General features: G+C 40.1%; 1 protein-coding gene across 3 annotated transcripts in view; it reads right to left on the bottom strand.

Moving 5' to 3' along the window:
* Positions 1 to 16182, bottom strand: part of TANC2 (tetratricopeptide repeat, ankyrin repeat and coiled-coil containing 2) — a 325633-nt gene that overhangs the window by 44293 nt on the left and 265158 nt on the right. For all 3 annotated transcript variants that reach the window (XM_068977288.1, XM_068977289.1, XM_068977290.1), the window contains 2 exons: positions 13505 to 13671; positions 9125 to 9732 (listed from right to left, as the gene is read on the bottom strand). In XM_068977288.1, the coding sequence (XP_068833389.1) occupies positions 9125 to 9732; positions 13505 to 13671 (775 nt within the window). The remainder of the gene's footprint in view (positions 1 to 9124; positions 9733 to 13504; positions 13672 to 16182) is intronic.

Below are 16182 nucleotides of genomic sequence, written 5' to 3'. Positions count from 1 at the left end.
CTGAATCCATGTCCCCTGCATTCCAAGGTGGATCTTAACCACTGGGCCACCAGGGTGGTCCCTGCAAAGTATTTTCTCTTTGTCTAGGTTACTAGGGTACTTTGTACTGTGGCACTGTTATTGGTTGCTATGCAGCTGACCTTCCTTGGTAATGGCTTTAGTGTCAAGGGGTAAGTTTCTCTGGTGTATAGTACAGTCTTTGGTGTACAGTAAAGTTCAATAAATGTTTCATGAAAATAAATACCAAGTAGATGGGTTTGAGGAAGAGCAACACAAGGACTTCCAGATCCACTTTCTAATTCACTACTCAATTCAGCCTTGAATTTGTGGGCATCTCTGTTGCCACTGATCAGCTGTGAAATGAATGTGACTATGACTCAAATATTGAGAATAGACTGACAATCCTGATCTTTTTCATCTCTCATCTTAAAAATTCTGCCTGCAGTTAAATCTGGGGGTTGATGCTTTACAGTCAGTCAGCCTGTTGCAAATGGCACCCACATCTTTACAAAAACACTTGCTTCCATCTTCAGCGTATTAGTTAGTAACTGCCCTGGCATGCTCTTTTCGTGGCTTTCTCATGGAACTGGAATACAAAATCCATTTCTAGTCAGCTTGTTTTGGTGTTTCATATTCAAGGTGGGAATGAAAGAGCTGACGGGAAGTAGGAGACTAGAAGTATGCCCAAGATGTACCTTTGTAGAAATGGGTGGAATGACATTCTTTCTTTTTAAACATAGAACTCAGATAGAAATCTGCTGCTTATTTTCTCCCAGTTGGCCTCACAGTTTCCTAATGTCCCTCTTTCCACTAAAGCAGCACGGGCCCTAGGAGGATGGACACTTCTCCGCCTCTCCTCTGCCAATGAAGTCTTCAGGCAGTTGGCAGGGCTTATAAGGCAGAAGAGTTATAACTTCATCAAACTGTCACAGATTGAAATACCAACAATAGGCACAGGAAGATCAATCAGTTCTTCGTTCTCCACGTTCCTCAGTTCTTTGTACCTCTAGTACAGCACTCTGTCTTAAATTATAGCTGGTTATAAACGTGTTTGTTAAAACCACTAACCTGTAAGTCCTGGTAGACAGATCTATCTTACTCATATGTGTATCCCCTGCAGTGCTTAACATAAAGCCTTGAATATATTACTTAATACATGTTCAGTGGATGTGTGCTGACATGCATGTCTTTGTTTTCTCCTGATGCATGGTAACAGAATGAACAAGATGTATTCTATTGAACTGCGTGAAGAGTTTCTCAAATTTTTAAAATAAATAAAATTAGTAGCACGTATATGGGGAAACAGTGGAAAAGTGGCAGACTTTATTTTTTTTTGCTTCAAAATCACTGCAGATGGTGACTGCAGCCATGAAATTAAAAGACGCTTACTCCTTGGAAGGAAAGTTATGACTAACCTAGATAGCATATTCAAAAGCAGAGACATTACTTTGCCAACAAAGGTCCATCTAGTCAAGGCTATGTTTTCCCAGTAGTCATGTATGGATGTGAGAGTTAGACTATAAAGAAAGCTGAGCATTGAAGAATGGATGCTTTTGAACTGTGGTGTTGGAGAAGACTCTTGAGAGTCTCTTGGACTGCAAGGAGATCCAGCCAGTTCATCCTAAAGGAAATCAGTCTTGGGTGTTCATTGGAAGGACTGATGTTGAAGTTGAAACTCCAGTACTTTGGCCATCTGATATGAAGAGCTGACTCATTTGAAAAGACCCTGATGCTGGGAAAGATCAAAGGTGGGAGGAGAAGGGGACGACAGAGAATGAGATGGTTGGATGGCATCACCGACTCAGTGGACATGAATTTGGGTAAACTGCAGGAGTTGGAGATGGACAGGGAGGCCTGGAGTGCTGCAGTCCATGGGGTCGCAAAGAGTCGGACATGACTGAGCTACTGAACTGAACTGATCACTTCTTTGTTCACTCATTAATTCACTGTTAAAATATTTACTGAGTGCTGACTGTGTGCCAGGAACTCTATCAATCATTAGGAAGATCAAGGTGAGTGTGATAGGAAGGTTCTTGTCCTCATGGAGCTCACTCACATTCTAGAAGGGAAAGTGGACAATAAACAAGTATTCACAGATGATACACTGATAAAAGACTAGAAAGAAAGAAGATTGCTATGACCAGTAAAGCCAGGAAGGACTTTCTTAGATAAGTGACATGAGGAAGTCTCAGGAGGTGGCTGTTAGGCTGAGACCAGAAGGAGTGAGAGATTATGCTGTGTGATGACAGAGGGAAAGCATGCTCCAGACGGAAGGACCTATTAAGTGCAAAGAGCCAGGAGTAGAAAAGAGCTTAGCAAATTCTAGGAACTGGCACATGACCATTTATGACCAGAATATTGTGACTAACAGGGAGAATGAATGAACTTCATTAGAGAGGTAGGCAGAAGATATCTTTGTATAATAATACAGGGTTTTGAAGAATCTGGCTTTGATTTTATTCTAATCACAAAAAGAAGCCTGAAGGATTTTTCAGGAGGTTACATGGTCTGATTTGTATTTTTTAAGAATCACTTTGGGTGCTGGTGGAGAATGGATTGAAAGGGAGACCAATTAAGACACTAAACCAGTCCATGTGAGAGCCTAGGGTGCAGTCAGTAGAGGTGGAAATAAGTGGACACTTACAAGCAAAATTTGGGTGGTAGAACCAACTGGATATGCTGATGGCCGCAGTGAAAACATGTCTTACAGTTGTGGGTTCTTATGGTTGGGCGAACAGAAGGCTATTAGTGTTGATTTTACGAAATGTGGAGCTCCAGCTGCTTTTGAAAGTCTGGAGACAGCCAAGGAAGTTGCTCCAAACACAAAAAAACAAAATGTGCTGTCATATCCCACTAAGCTGGCAGGAACTCCTGAATGCTGTGCCATGGATCTTGGTTTGACAATCTAGGAGAGCCTGTGGGATTCCCATCTTTTCATTTAGCCAGTGTTGCTTCAGAGACTCATTTAACAGGACAAATGAGCCTTTACTTCCTATGCTACTTTCAGTATCAGAAATCTCCCTTAAAATTTCTCTGCTCAACTACTTAGGTGAATTTGCGTTAACCCAGTATTTGGTACACTGGGCACATCCACTTTAAAAAAGCTATATATATATATATATATATATAATTTAAATATATGAAGCAATATTATTTTTGTAACAAAATCAAATATTTTGTTACAAATGTATCAAAAAACAAGAGTACAAGTCCGTTCTGTGTTTTCATTAGCTGGCTCTTCTGCATGCCTGTCAAGGTCCTAAAATGATGCTTTCGCTCCATTTTATAAGCAGGACTACTTCTCCATATGTTTATTAACTTAGCAAACTTCACATGAGTTTTTATGACAGTGAAAATAAATAGCTCTCAGTTTTAAATTGGTTTAGAGAAGAATTTTGATTACCAACTTTTTCCAAACTTAATTTTGGACCTGTAAAAGGAAAAAAAATACATTATTGCTGCCCATCTTTGAAGATACGAGATTTTTAACAATGGGAACAATTTACCTATTTGACTAATAGCTGTGGGTTCTATCACCTATGCTGAGAGAAACAAATCTGTAAAGTTTAAGGGCATGCGTGCCATGCCCATTATGCATGGGCAAACTGGACACATTCCAAGACATACATTAGGTTTCATGCAGTATCCCCTTGCATTATATTAAAAAGCCATGACTTGGGTCACTAGAATGATATAGTTATTCCATTATTATTTTGAGTTTTGAGTTTCAAATTTATTCTTGAATCTCAAATTTGATTCTTGATAAAATTTATTCTTGATTCGAACAGGGAGTTAGAAACTGGTTTAAATAAGAGGAAAAATATTTACTGGCAAATCAGAAAAATTTCTGCAATTATTCGAGATCAATGAAAATCACAGTAAAATTATGGTATGAGAAGGTCATTCTACTAAGGGTCATGTGCTAGAAAAAGGTGTTTGGTGTATCTCTCTTCTCGCTGCATTAACTCTTCCAAACCCTAAGGGCTGACTTAGCTCCACAAGCCTTTTTTTTCTTCCCATGATCTATCAATTTGCTGAATTCATCCTTAAGGCTTTTAGAAAGCAGAATCTGTCCACCTATTCAAGGGGTTATTGTGGCAGCCTGCGATGGCTCTGAGAAGCAGTCACCTCAAGTTTGTGTTTCCGTGAAAATGAAGGTTAAGGGTCACCCTGCTGGGAGGCTCTTGTATGAATTAAAAAACCAAATAAATAAAACCACCACAATCCTCAACTCACCATTCTGTGGTCACTTCAGACTTAAGCATTCTACCAGAAGCCAGGCTGTACAAGTCCCTAGCACAAATAAGTTGTCCTTTACAGGGAGAATGTCCTTTTTTCCCTGCTCTTTGACAAACTGCTTCTTCTTTGACACTCTGCTTTGTGGTATGGATTTTAGAGCAACCAGTCTCCAATGTGTAATTTGCTGACCAACACAGTAAAAATAATTTTTAAAAATATTAAAGAACATTTATCGTTAAGATTTCAGCTCTGGCCACAAAGAATCGAGTGAGTTCTCAACTATCCCTACGGGCACAGGTAGGACTTGAGTAGCCTTTTCCTCCTTCCCTCCAGTCTAAATTTGATTCTCTTGAGTTTGAGGAAATCAGGTCAGCCCAAAATAGGCTTTCAAATCAAACCTCATTAGGCTGCGCAGCTCAATACTTGAGAAAGTTTACAATGTTTTAGTTGAACAGTTAAAAATAAGGCAGAAGAGTCTTCTAATTTCTACGTCAGAATGCTACATATACAAACAACAAAATGTTGATCTGAGAGCTGTTCCTTGGGAAGGGAAGGCTAAGAGAGAACAGAGAACAGAGATAACAGGATAGGAAACAGAGAAAAATGAGTGGGGATTCATTCAGGGCTAGCCTAAAGCTATGTAGAAATACTAAGCAGTAACTGGACAGCACCACAAGGCTGGTGGCCCCCAACTGGGTACTCTATCAACCTCACATCTCAACAATCAAAGTCATCAATAGGTTGGATTATAAAGGCTGGTGGTGGTTTAGTCACTAAGTCATGTCTGACTCTTGTGACCCCATGGACTGTATGTAGTCTGCCAGGATGCTCTGTCCATGGGATTCTCCAGGCAAGAATACTGGAGTGGGTTGCCATTTCCTTCTCCAGGGGATCTTCCTGACCCAGGAATAGAACCCAAGTCTCCTGCATTGCAGGCAGATTCTTTACTGACTGAGCTATAAAGGCTGGTGACATCTCTCAAATGCCTTACTTAAAATGCACATGTTGTTTTGAATGTTTTCTACTTCCCTTTCATTAGCATAATAGCAGAGATTAGTTTATTAGTGAGTTAATCTGATAGCTCAGTGCCCAAGGGAATAACACACAGGACAGGTTGATTTCAGAGTATGACAGACTATGAGAGTGATGAACAGAGGGAAACAGAAGGCAGCGCTCTGTCTGAGGCTTCTGAGTGCTGCAAAGGGCAAAGTTCTATCAAGAGTGCAAATCTAAACTCTTTCAAGTTTTGATGTAACAAAAGACTTTGCACTATAACTTGCTTACAGTTTGACAAACATAAACATGTGTATATATACAGATACCCTTACCCTATTACCAAGCCAAGAAAAGGCATCTATAACTCGTCTCTTTCTGTGCAGTCAGATGTATATGCAACTTTAGGTCATTCTTTCTGGGATGTTAACTGTATGCCCTGATTCTGGGGCAACAGGCTGTCTGGTATTTAAAATAAGGAAAACCCGATCTCAGCCGAAGCACTGACCTCCAGCTCTGCTACCTCCTCTTCCAGCACCATCCTAAGGTTACTGACTCTTTTCACTTAGCAGAAAGGATCGCCCTGGGTGGCCTACTTCTGATGAAGGTCAATTGCTTTTTGGCATCAGTAGAATATTCTCATTTGTGACTAATTCCCTAATAAGGTCAACAAATTCAGGGTGAAGAAGCGAGTGTTGAAAGCCCAGGAAAATGGGCCAGAAGAGATGTTCTGTAGCTTCTGAAAGTTCTCCTTATGCAGAGTTTGTCAGGCTTTGCACTACCTACTGTGATTTCAGAGGCACTGAGTTGGCCTTCCCTGGTCTACTGAAATGCTCCAGAGAGAAGCTGGAGAGAAAGTGGAGAATAGAGCGGGAACCAATGCACAGAAAGTAGAGGCTCAGGGCCGCACAGGCAAACGCTGCCTGGAGGAGTCCTGCTAACCAGCCTCCTGAAAGCAATTACAGCCCGTTTCTCTGAAAGGCCAGCCTGGGCTTTGCCAGTGACAACAAATTCTTAGTGAATTTCCATCTCATTGACCCAGGGGGCCTCAAGGTCTGAGATCAACAACTTAGTAACAAAGCTGGTGCCAGACAGTACTGCACAGAAGGCTGAATTCCAACTGAGATGAAACATGTAAGGAAGCTTTTTTGGTAACTCCTGGTCCTGTTTACTCTCTGCCACTGAGGGATATATGATGATCCCTCAGAAGTCTTGAGTGTTATTCAACCACCAGGGAATAGACTACAGAGCATTTGAAGTTAGAAGTGTTTGCTCTTCTTGTCCCAGTGCATCAGCCTCTTGCCAAAAGGATCCTAGTTAATAAACTATGTTGAGAAGGTAAGCCTGGAAAGCCATGATGTGGCTGCATAAATACCACCTTTTCTCCTTTAGGAGCCTGAGGGTTTTTATCTGTTGTAAGGATACTCTTAATTCAGGGTTAGTCTGGTTGCCTTGGACCTCAGTTTTCAATTCCCTGAGGTGTTCAAGGATGAGAGAGCAGATGAGCCAGCAAAGTTCCTCTGGAAACTGATTTCAGTGTTTATTATCAGGCAATTCTAGATTGGTCTCTTTTTCTTAAATATGTCACTGCCAACTCTGTATTAACATGAGCAGCAGTACTAGCAGGATTTACAATAAAATCCTCTTGGGAATCACATACAATTGATAGAGAACTCAGACCCAGTTTTTTTTTTTTTTTTAAATCTTGTGCCCCCAAATACTAATAGCAGAAGACTGTTGCAATTAGCAACAATTAGCCACAGGGATTTAGTTAAAGGAAACCTGAAAGGTCTATTACTGCACATGAAACAGGAGGGAAGCGGGGCAGGGCACAATCTTTGAAAGAAGACACAGCCCAACAAACTGATTAGAACCAAACGGGTCCAAGATGGCAGACAAGTCAACTTCCACTAGACCTTAATCCTCAGTACTGCCCGCTGCAACACATCAGCAAGCTAAATGATATAACCACAAGTGCCGTGACAGTTCCAAGGCTGACCATCAGAGACCAAAAAGTGGGTGGAGGCCTAGTTCCTGGAAACCTCCGCCCTTTCTTCCAAATAGTTGGAATGAGCCTCCCACTCATTAGCCTAAGGAATTACCCGCCCATAAAAACTAAACACACCACATTTCGAGGCCACTCTCGCCTTCTGAGGTGGCCCATACTGTCTGTGAAGTGTGTTGTTTTCTAAATAAAACTACTTAACTATCACATTGTCTCTCACTGAATTTGTTCTGTGATGAGACATCAAGAACCTGAGCTTCATTAAGTCCTGAAATCAAGTGTGTGATCTCAGTTGGAAGACTGGGTTTTGGCCATGTTCAAGTCCTGGCTTGTGGGTTGAAGTCCCAATCTGAGGTGTGCAGCTTCATAAAGAGAGGCAGAAGACAAAGAACTTCCCCAACCACTTTCTTTGTACTCTGTACAAGTCTAAGCATTATACTACATGACCTCACTTAATTCTCAACAGTTCTAGGAATTATTATTCCTTTTATGTAGGTAAGAAAACTGTCTCAGAAACATTATATAATTTTCCTAAGGTCACACAGTTCCTGGAAAAGGTAGGACTTATTAAGCAGGTCATCTGACTCAAAAAGTTCATGTTCTTTCCACTACAGAATGTTTCTTTAAAAAGTTTAACTCTTAGGGAAGACAGATAGCACAAAATCTGCCTGGCTTAATATCATCTTCAGAATCTGGAACTAATTTTCTAATGAGTTGGCAGGGAGTAGGCTGAGAAGTGTCCCCACAAGCACAGGTGTCTCTAACAAGGGTGAAGAACACGCCCCAGGAGTAACAATAAAACCCCAGAACAAAGGTGGTCAGCCTCTCTGATGAGTCACAGAAGTCACATGTGGCCTATCTTCTTTCTGAGCCAGAATAAGCTCTGCATTTGGCAGCTATGTTGCTGGTGTCTTCTTCGTTTCTAGGAAATCAAGACTACACCTGCTTTTGATAACATCAACTTATTACAGGAATAATTCTTTTCTTTGAAAGAATTATGTGTGTGTGGAGGAGTAGAAAGCACACCTCATTAGGATGCTAGAGATCTAGGTCCTACTCAAGAGTATGGGAAATAGTCTCATAATGGAGTGTGGTTTGTAGAACTGAGAAAGATTCTTAAGTCACAGTCAAGCGCATCGGGAAAGAGTGCTGGGGTAAGTAGTGACCTCTGCCGTGGGTGTGGGGGTTAGGGGAGGAGTGGTACATATGATACACTTGTCATTTCTCTTCTAAGCCCTCTTCCTTTCTCCCCCCTGTTACCTTTATGCTTTTTTGCAAGTGATTCAGCATTTTAAGGCCTTTATAGTAAACTGGGGATAATAACACTTAATTTATCTAAAGGTAGAGTGGCTAGATGAGCTGATATCTTCGAGTCTTTTCCAGATACAAGGTTTGAGAGTCCATGCTGCAGCATAAATCTTAGGACCAGCTTGGGCTCTAATGAGGTCAGTTGCTGGTGACTTTAACAATGGCCTGGCTTTTAAACGGGCAATCACAATTTTAAAAGAATTCTGCTCTGAGTCAAAGAGGTGAACAGTGTATCAAATCTTTCTGAAAAGCACTGAGGAAGTTTGTTGAAAAGTCAGATTATAGCCTGTGATCCCTATAGGGGATTTCTCTGAAAGGGGAATCAGAGAAAATTATTTAGAAAAATACAGGAATGCAGGGAGCATTCTAAACATCTATGCAGATTTTGAGTCTTACGGAAGTAAAACTGTGACAAAACAAGTTAACGTCATCATAGACTTATGTTAAGAAGAAACAGAGGTGATGTCGCCTTTATGTGAAATGTTCTGTGAAGACCACTTCTCACTGCTTCCAATACCCACGTTCCATGCAGTAAATACGAAACAGGCTCACAACTGCTATTACCGATCTATGGCTTACCTGGGATCACAGAGAAATTTGGTTTTCTCGCCTTCTTCTCTCCAGATAAGCCACTCTCGAAAAGATGGGTGTACAAACATACGTGTCATGTCTCTGCGCTTGATTAGGAACATTGAGAGGTTCTCCATCCTCTGCTGGAAGTCCTCCCATTCCAGCGTGCCTTCAATGCTGCCGGCGTTGATGGCTTGGAAGATGTGCTCATCAGTCAGTGGGTGGAGAGACGCCACTGCCACGTTCAGGAGAGGCATCACCCGGTCAAAGGAAGACTGGGTTGGGAACTTCATATTGCACTGGAGTAAATAAACCTCAGAGAGCGAAACAGGAACTACTTTGTAGCTAGAGCTCTTTAACACTAGGTAGCCTTTCTCTATGAGGTCAAATGTGAGTTTCAGGTACAGATAGGACCCTTGGCTGAGGGTCTTGAGATGAGAACTGAGTTTGCCAAATGTAGTATTGTCCATTTTGCCGTTAAGAGAAATGTTATTCTGGATCTCTGAGCTGCTATGTATCCGGTGCAGGATGTAGGCCTGCAGGTCCTGGTCTATGGCTTCATTCTCTTCTAGTCGATCCAAAAAAATCCTATGGAAAGGCAGCAGCTTGGTAATTTCCTAAAACAGATGAAGAGAGACAGACAGAGAGATAGAAAGAGCTTCAGTTTCCCCTAACTCTTGTGACAAACTGCAAGGTCCATGAATTTATTCTTAACTTCTGAGTGGCCAAAGAAAAGAGGGAAATATGACGACGTATTAGTGTCTAAGGATTAAAACATTATTAGTTGCCTAAAAGGGACACAACTTTCCCTAAAATTGAGACTTAAAATAACTTTTATGAGTCTTCATAAAGGGTATTTTAGGAGCAACTGAATGGTCAATATTCTAAATAACACTCCTAAAACAGAAGATAGAATGCCAAAAGACTCAAAGAATGTCATATGGAATTTGACTTTCTATCCCTCATTATTTTTAAAAATTATTTTAAAATTTATTTTTAATTGGAGGATAACTGCTTTACAATGTTGTGTTGGTTTCTGCCATACAACAATGTGAATCAGCCGTAAGTATAAAATGAGTTTATTTTAATTGGGGTCTTTTGGAGATGCCTCAGTCCAAAGGAAAAAATCTTTTAACAGTGGGAAGCCTGGCACCCTGGTGATCTGCTTGGAAATTATATTGGGGGGAAGGTGACAGGGCTTTGGGGTGACTCTCTTGCTCTGGAATCCATCTTTTCTTATCTGCTTATATACTCTGCTCCTGTAAGTATCCATTCCCTCTCCTGCAGCAATTTCTTCTTCTCTCCTGCTTCTCCTGGATCACACAGACATAAGACTCCATATTCCTCCCTCTAACTACTGTATCTTTGATCCCATGTTTAGCAAAATGTTAACAGAAAAGTTTTCTCTGCTTACTGTGTTGCATTCCTCCCTTCCCATTCTCTCCTCCGTTTGCTGCAATCAGGCTTCAATCTCATCACTTCACTGGAATGGTCCTTGTTAACATGATCAGTCATCTGCATCTTCCCAAATAATGGAGGTTCATTTCTCATCCTCCTCAACCTCTCAGCAGGCTCTGACATAGGGGATCACGTCTTGCTTCTCAAGTCCCTTCCTGCAGTTTGCTTCCAAAACACATTCCCCTCATTTTCCTCTCAGCACACTGGCCACTCCTACTCAGCCTCTTCTGCTGGGTCCGGTCTCATCTCTCAGTTCACCCAGGGCTCCCATCTCCATTCTTCCTCTTATCTGGCTACCTTCACTCCCTAGAATAGCTGGATCCCATGGTTCTAGTCTATACATGAATGATGCCTGATTTTATATCCCCGGCTTGGTTATTTCTCTTGGGCTCTCGTCCTATATCTCTACTGACTCAACATTGCCACTTGGATGTTTCATAGACAAACTTACTGTGACCAAATCAGAACTACGAAAACTGCCCCCCACCACAAACCTTCCCATGTCGATAAACAGTATCACCACGGACCCTACCATCAAATAGTAGGAATTATCTAGATCTTTTCCTCAAACCAGCATCTACCCAATTGCTCACCAAAACCCCACAATTCATCCTTGAACCTCCTCTCTTGCTTACGTCCACATCCAGCCCATCACCGTCTTCTCAAAACATAGTCCAAATATGACCGCTTCAAAGGATCTCTGCTGTTCCCACTCTAGTCTAAGCCATCACCTTTCACCTATACTTCTGCTTCCATTCTTGATCCCCTACATTATCTATATAGCCAGGAGCCAAAGAAATCTTTTAAAAAGGTAAATCAGATTTCATCATATTACAAGGCTCCTTGGAGAGGCCTTTCCTATCTGTTCTATGTAAATTAACTGTCATTCCCATTTATCTCTTCACTGTTATATCTGTCTTCATAGCACTGACACTCCCTAAATTTTAACATATGCTAATTTGTCTTATTATGTGTGTTCCTCACTAGAAAATAAGCTTTATGAGGGCAGAGATATTGTCCATCTTGCTCACTGTCCTATTCTCAGCTCTTAGAAATAAGCTTTTACACTTGATATACTTAACAAATGTTTGTGGAAATAATGAATGATCAATTATGAGGGTTCATTTTGAAAGATCTGTGAATTATTTCATTGTCAGAGCTAAATAAAAATAATTTTTAAAAGTTACCAGTTAATTTAGATACTTAAAATAATTGTAATATATAGTGGAACTACATGCAACCTTGTTCTGTATTTTCCAAGTCTCCTGTAAATGCATTATCATACTTTCATAATTTAAAAACTAAAAAAGAAAGAGAAAAAAAAAGGTTATGAGTTGCTGGCATTGATTTATGAAGACACCGACTTTTCAACTTTGTGAATATAATGCTTTTCCTGTTCTTTGGCACAGCTGGAAAGTTAGTCATCTGGTCTACCAAGTCATACTTAAAACATCTTTTGAGATTGCACATGGCATAATGTAAAAATATAAGCATAGATATTATCTCCTAAGTGTATATTTAGTAAAACTAGTCAGACTGTGTTCCTGGAAATTTATTTTATTCACCCTTCATCTTTTACCAATCAAGCTACTGACCAATAATGGTGGATTACATAACTTTTAGTTACAAAGATGTATTTATGTTGATTCATTATAATTTAACTCAAATTACTTGGAGATCTTAATAATGAACATCTGCAAGTTGATGGTCAGGATTAGAAGTACAGTTTCTGATCAAGGAAGGCAGATTGACCTTAATTGGTCAAGCTATAGGAAAAATACTAAGTGCCTGAGAGAGGGAAAAAGAAGGGCATTGAGGCTATTTTCTGTATGTTAACTACTGATATAAGGGTGTTGCATCCAAATAGTGGGATGGATGTATAACATGTGAGATTTTATTTTTAATTTCTATTATATTTAAAAAATTTATTTATTTGGCTGTGCTAGGTCTTAGTTCCGTCACTCAGGATCTCCGGCCTCTGCTGCAGCACATAAGCTCTTTAGTTATGGCAGGTGAACTCTTAGTTGCAGCATATGGGAACTAGTTCCCAGACTAGGGGACTGAACCTGGGCCCCCATGAACTGGGAAGCTGGAGTCTTAGCCACTGGACCACCAGGGAAGTCCCAATGCGAGATTTTAATGTTCATCAAAAGAAGCTATGGTTTGGGGAAAAAAGGTTGAGAAACCCTGTTTCAAACCAAATGTGAATACGTAAAGAACGGAAAATATCAACTCAGGTATACCGTGAATAGTAGAGAAGGTGGAGTCATTTCATTTATCCTTTAGCCCATGTGTCTACAGATTCAGTTCCAACATTCCTAGTCATTCTTCCAGGCCATAAAGTGAGTGATCAGTGAGTAAACAGAGAAGGTAATTTAAAAAAATTATCTCCCAGGGGTAGTAAATTTAATATAAAGCCTGAATAGTGCCAATATTTCTTAGAAAAAGGTATATACAGAAGAAAGTCCATCTTCATGCTATGAAAAGTTGAGAAACAGAAGGAAGAACTAGAAAATCTGACTCTACACTGTACACTGAACTGGATTTTTCCTGGAATTAAATGATAGAAAATATAAAACAAAAGTCAAACAGTAAACGTGCTAGAGGCTCTATTTGCTTTGCTATCCTCAGGACAAAGCCTAGAAAAATGGACTTTCTTTCATGCTATTTTGAGGGACACTTTATTAAAACTTACCCAGAGCAATGGGAATGGGAATTTGAGCTAAGACAGTCAAATATTGAGAATGGTCTCTCTAGACTGTTACCACTTACTCTCAAAATATTCTCTTCAGGAATTACTCTTGCTAATGCTCTATAACATGGCAGAGATTTAGAATAGCTCACTACTAAGGGTACAAGGACCTAAACTTTTCAGTTTAAGCACTCTCCAAGGGAAATAATTTATGGGTCCAAAAGGAAACAAACACATACCTGTAAACTGGTCCTAACTGTTACAATTAGCTTGAGCCAGGAAGGAAATTTTCCAATCATTTTACTCAGAAATGATACAATTGTATCCCCATAATCTGGTTTGTGAAATTCTGCTTCATTTAATCCATCAATTAAGATGATGAAATCTTCATCTGGAATTTTTCTCTCTGAGATAGAAAGAAACAAATTACTAAATAATTACCAAGGAGATAAGTGAGCTCTTTTTGGGTCTTTGATCACGTATCTATTTGGGAGGAAAAATTTAAAAAGGTCTCCGGTGTTTAGTGAATGCTCAGCACACATAATTTATTATAAAGACATGGAATAATTCATTTAGTGAGTTCATTTTGTTTTTCACCAGGTACAAACACGTTTGTCACATAAATAATCTATAAAGCACATGTATCATCAGCAACATTTCTCCCATGTTATCAGCTGTAAGACAGTCTGAGCGTTGCATGTGTGAGAATCTGCACATGTGAATTCATTTTTCTCACACACTTGAAAAAGCTGGGAAAGAATGTTTTTTCCACCCCTTCTGACAGTCTTAAAGAGAACAATATCACATGTTCCTCTGGGAACTGCCAAAAATAAACAGATAAATAAAAAGTTTAACCTGAAGTCTAAAGCAGTATATAGGACTGTATGTGAATATGCAGTGGGATGGAAAAGATGAAGGGACAGAGAAAAGGAATCCCAGCCAATAGACAGACCTACAGTAGGCAGGTTGGATTCTGAGATCTTACAGAACTAGCAGCTTCCTAGACTATATATGAAGCAGCTTCAATGAGACCAGACCCTCACGTGATTTTCCCAGGGGAGGAGTCAGGTAGGAAAGACAAATATCTGCCACTTTTGCTTCCTTTTCCCTCCTGGATTCTATATTATCCTAATTGACAAAATCAGTTTATCTTTAGGGCTGGACTGTAGAAGAAGACTTGTGTAAGATTTCAGGCTTCTACTCCCATGAAATGCTTACTGATTCTCAAACAATACTGAACAATAAGAGATTTAAAAATCTCCAGGCTGATTGAACACTGTAGTATAAATGAACTGCAAAGAACAAGTAAAAGTTCCTAGTTAGCAGGACGTTTACAGGTTCTAAGGCAGAAGGCTTCCTGAGAAATCTGTATGCAGGTCAAGAAGCAACAGTTAGAACTGGACATGGAACAACAGACTGGTTCCAAATTGGGAAAGGAGTACATCAAGGTTGTATACTGTCACCCTGTTTATTTAACTTATATACAGAGTACATCACACAAAACGGTGGGCTGGATGAAGCACAAGCTGGAATCAAGACTGCTGGGGGAAATATCAATAACCTCAGATAGGCAGACGACACCACCCTTATGGCAGAAAGTGAAGAACTAAAGAGCCTCTTGATGAAAGTGAAAGAGGAGAGCGAAAAAACTGGCTTAAAACTAAACATTCAGAAAATGAAAATCATGGCATCTGGTCCCAACACTTCATGGCAAACAGATGGGGAAACAATGGAAACAGTGAGAGACTTTATTTTTTTGGGCTCCAGAATCACTGCAGATGGTGACTACAGCCATGAAATTAAAAAACGCTTGCTCCTTGGAAGAAAAGCTATGACCAACCTAGACAGCATATGAAAAAGCAGAGACACTACTTTGCTAACAAAGGTCCATCTAGTCAAAGCTATGGTTTTTCCAGTAGTCATGTATGGATGTGAGAGCTGAACTATAAAGAGAGCTTGGCACCGAAGAATTGATGCTTTAGAACTGTGGTGTTGGAAAAGACCCCTTGGACTGCCAGAAGATCCAACCAGTCCATCCTAAAGGAAATCAGTCCTGAATATTCATCAGAAGGACTGCTGCTGAAACTGAAACTCCAATACTTTGGCCACCTGATGCAAAGAGCTGACTCACTGGAAAACACCCTGATGCTGGGAAAGCTTGAAGGTGGGAGAAAGGGATGACAGAAGATGCAATGGTTGGATGGCATCACCGACTTGATGGACATGAGTTTGAGTAAGCTCAGGGAGTTGGTGATGGACAGGGAAGGCTGGCATGCTGCAGTCTATGGGGTTGCAAAGAGTCAGACATGACTGAGTGACTGAACTGAACTTACAGGTTCTGAAAAAGAGGAAAGCATGGGGGAAGAAAGAGAGAAGTCACTGGGATGCCTGAAGCAGGAAACATGTGAGGAAGAAAAAGAAGGTGAAGCTGGGGACAGAAGGAAGTCTGTGGACTTTGGTACCATGTTGGTTCCGTTAGCCTTTGAAAGAGTCAAAACCAATCAAAACTCTATATATTTTTGTTTCAAATTGTATACAGATTTTTTGCATGATTAATACAACTTTATATTTCCCCTCTAAAGTACTAACTTTACATAAAGAAATTTAATTTCAATACCTTAAGTACTATAAATCAGTTCTCAAATTATGAAGAGTTCAAGTATTACTTTCGTCTGGTGACTTTAGGAAGAGAAATGATGGATTTCAGCTCTATTAACAATGATTATTAATGAAATGTCATTCTAGATGATGTAGAGCTAAGAAAATACATTGTTCCTTTAGGGAGTAAAAAGAATTTATAAAGGAAGAGAGAGGAGCTGCTTGGAACGAATTGGAATTTACCCACCAAATGGGGGGTCCTTAAGTTCTTGATTTTGAGGACTGTGGCTCCTTTAAGCAAAATCATGTCTTTATTGCA

Source organism: Capricornis sumatraensis, chromosome 8 (genome assembly GCF_032405125.1).
Source record: "Capricornis sumatraensis isolate serow.1 chromosome 8, serow.2, whole genome shotgun sequence".
Lineage (NCBI taxonomy): Eukaryota > Metazoa > Chordata > Mammalia > Artiodactyla > Bovidae > Capricornis > Capricornis sumatraensis.
This window is presented reverse-complemented; position numbering and strand designations above follow the sequence as displayed.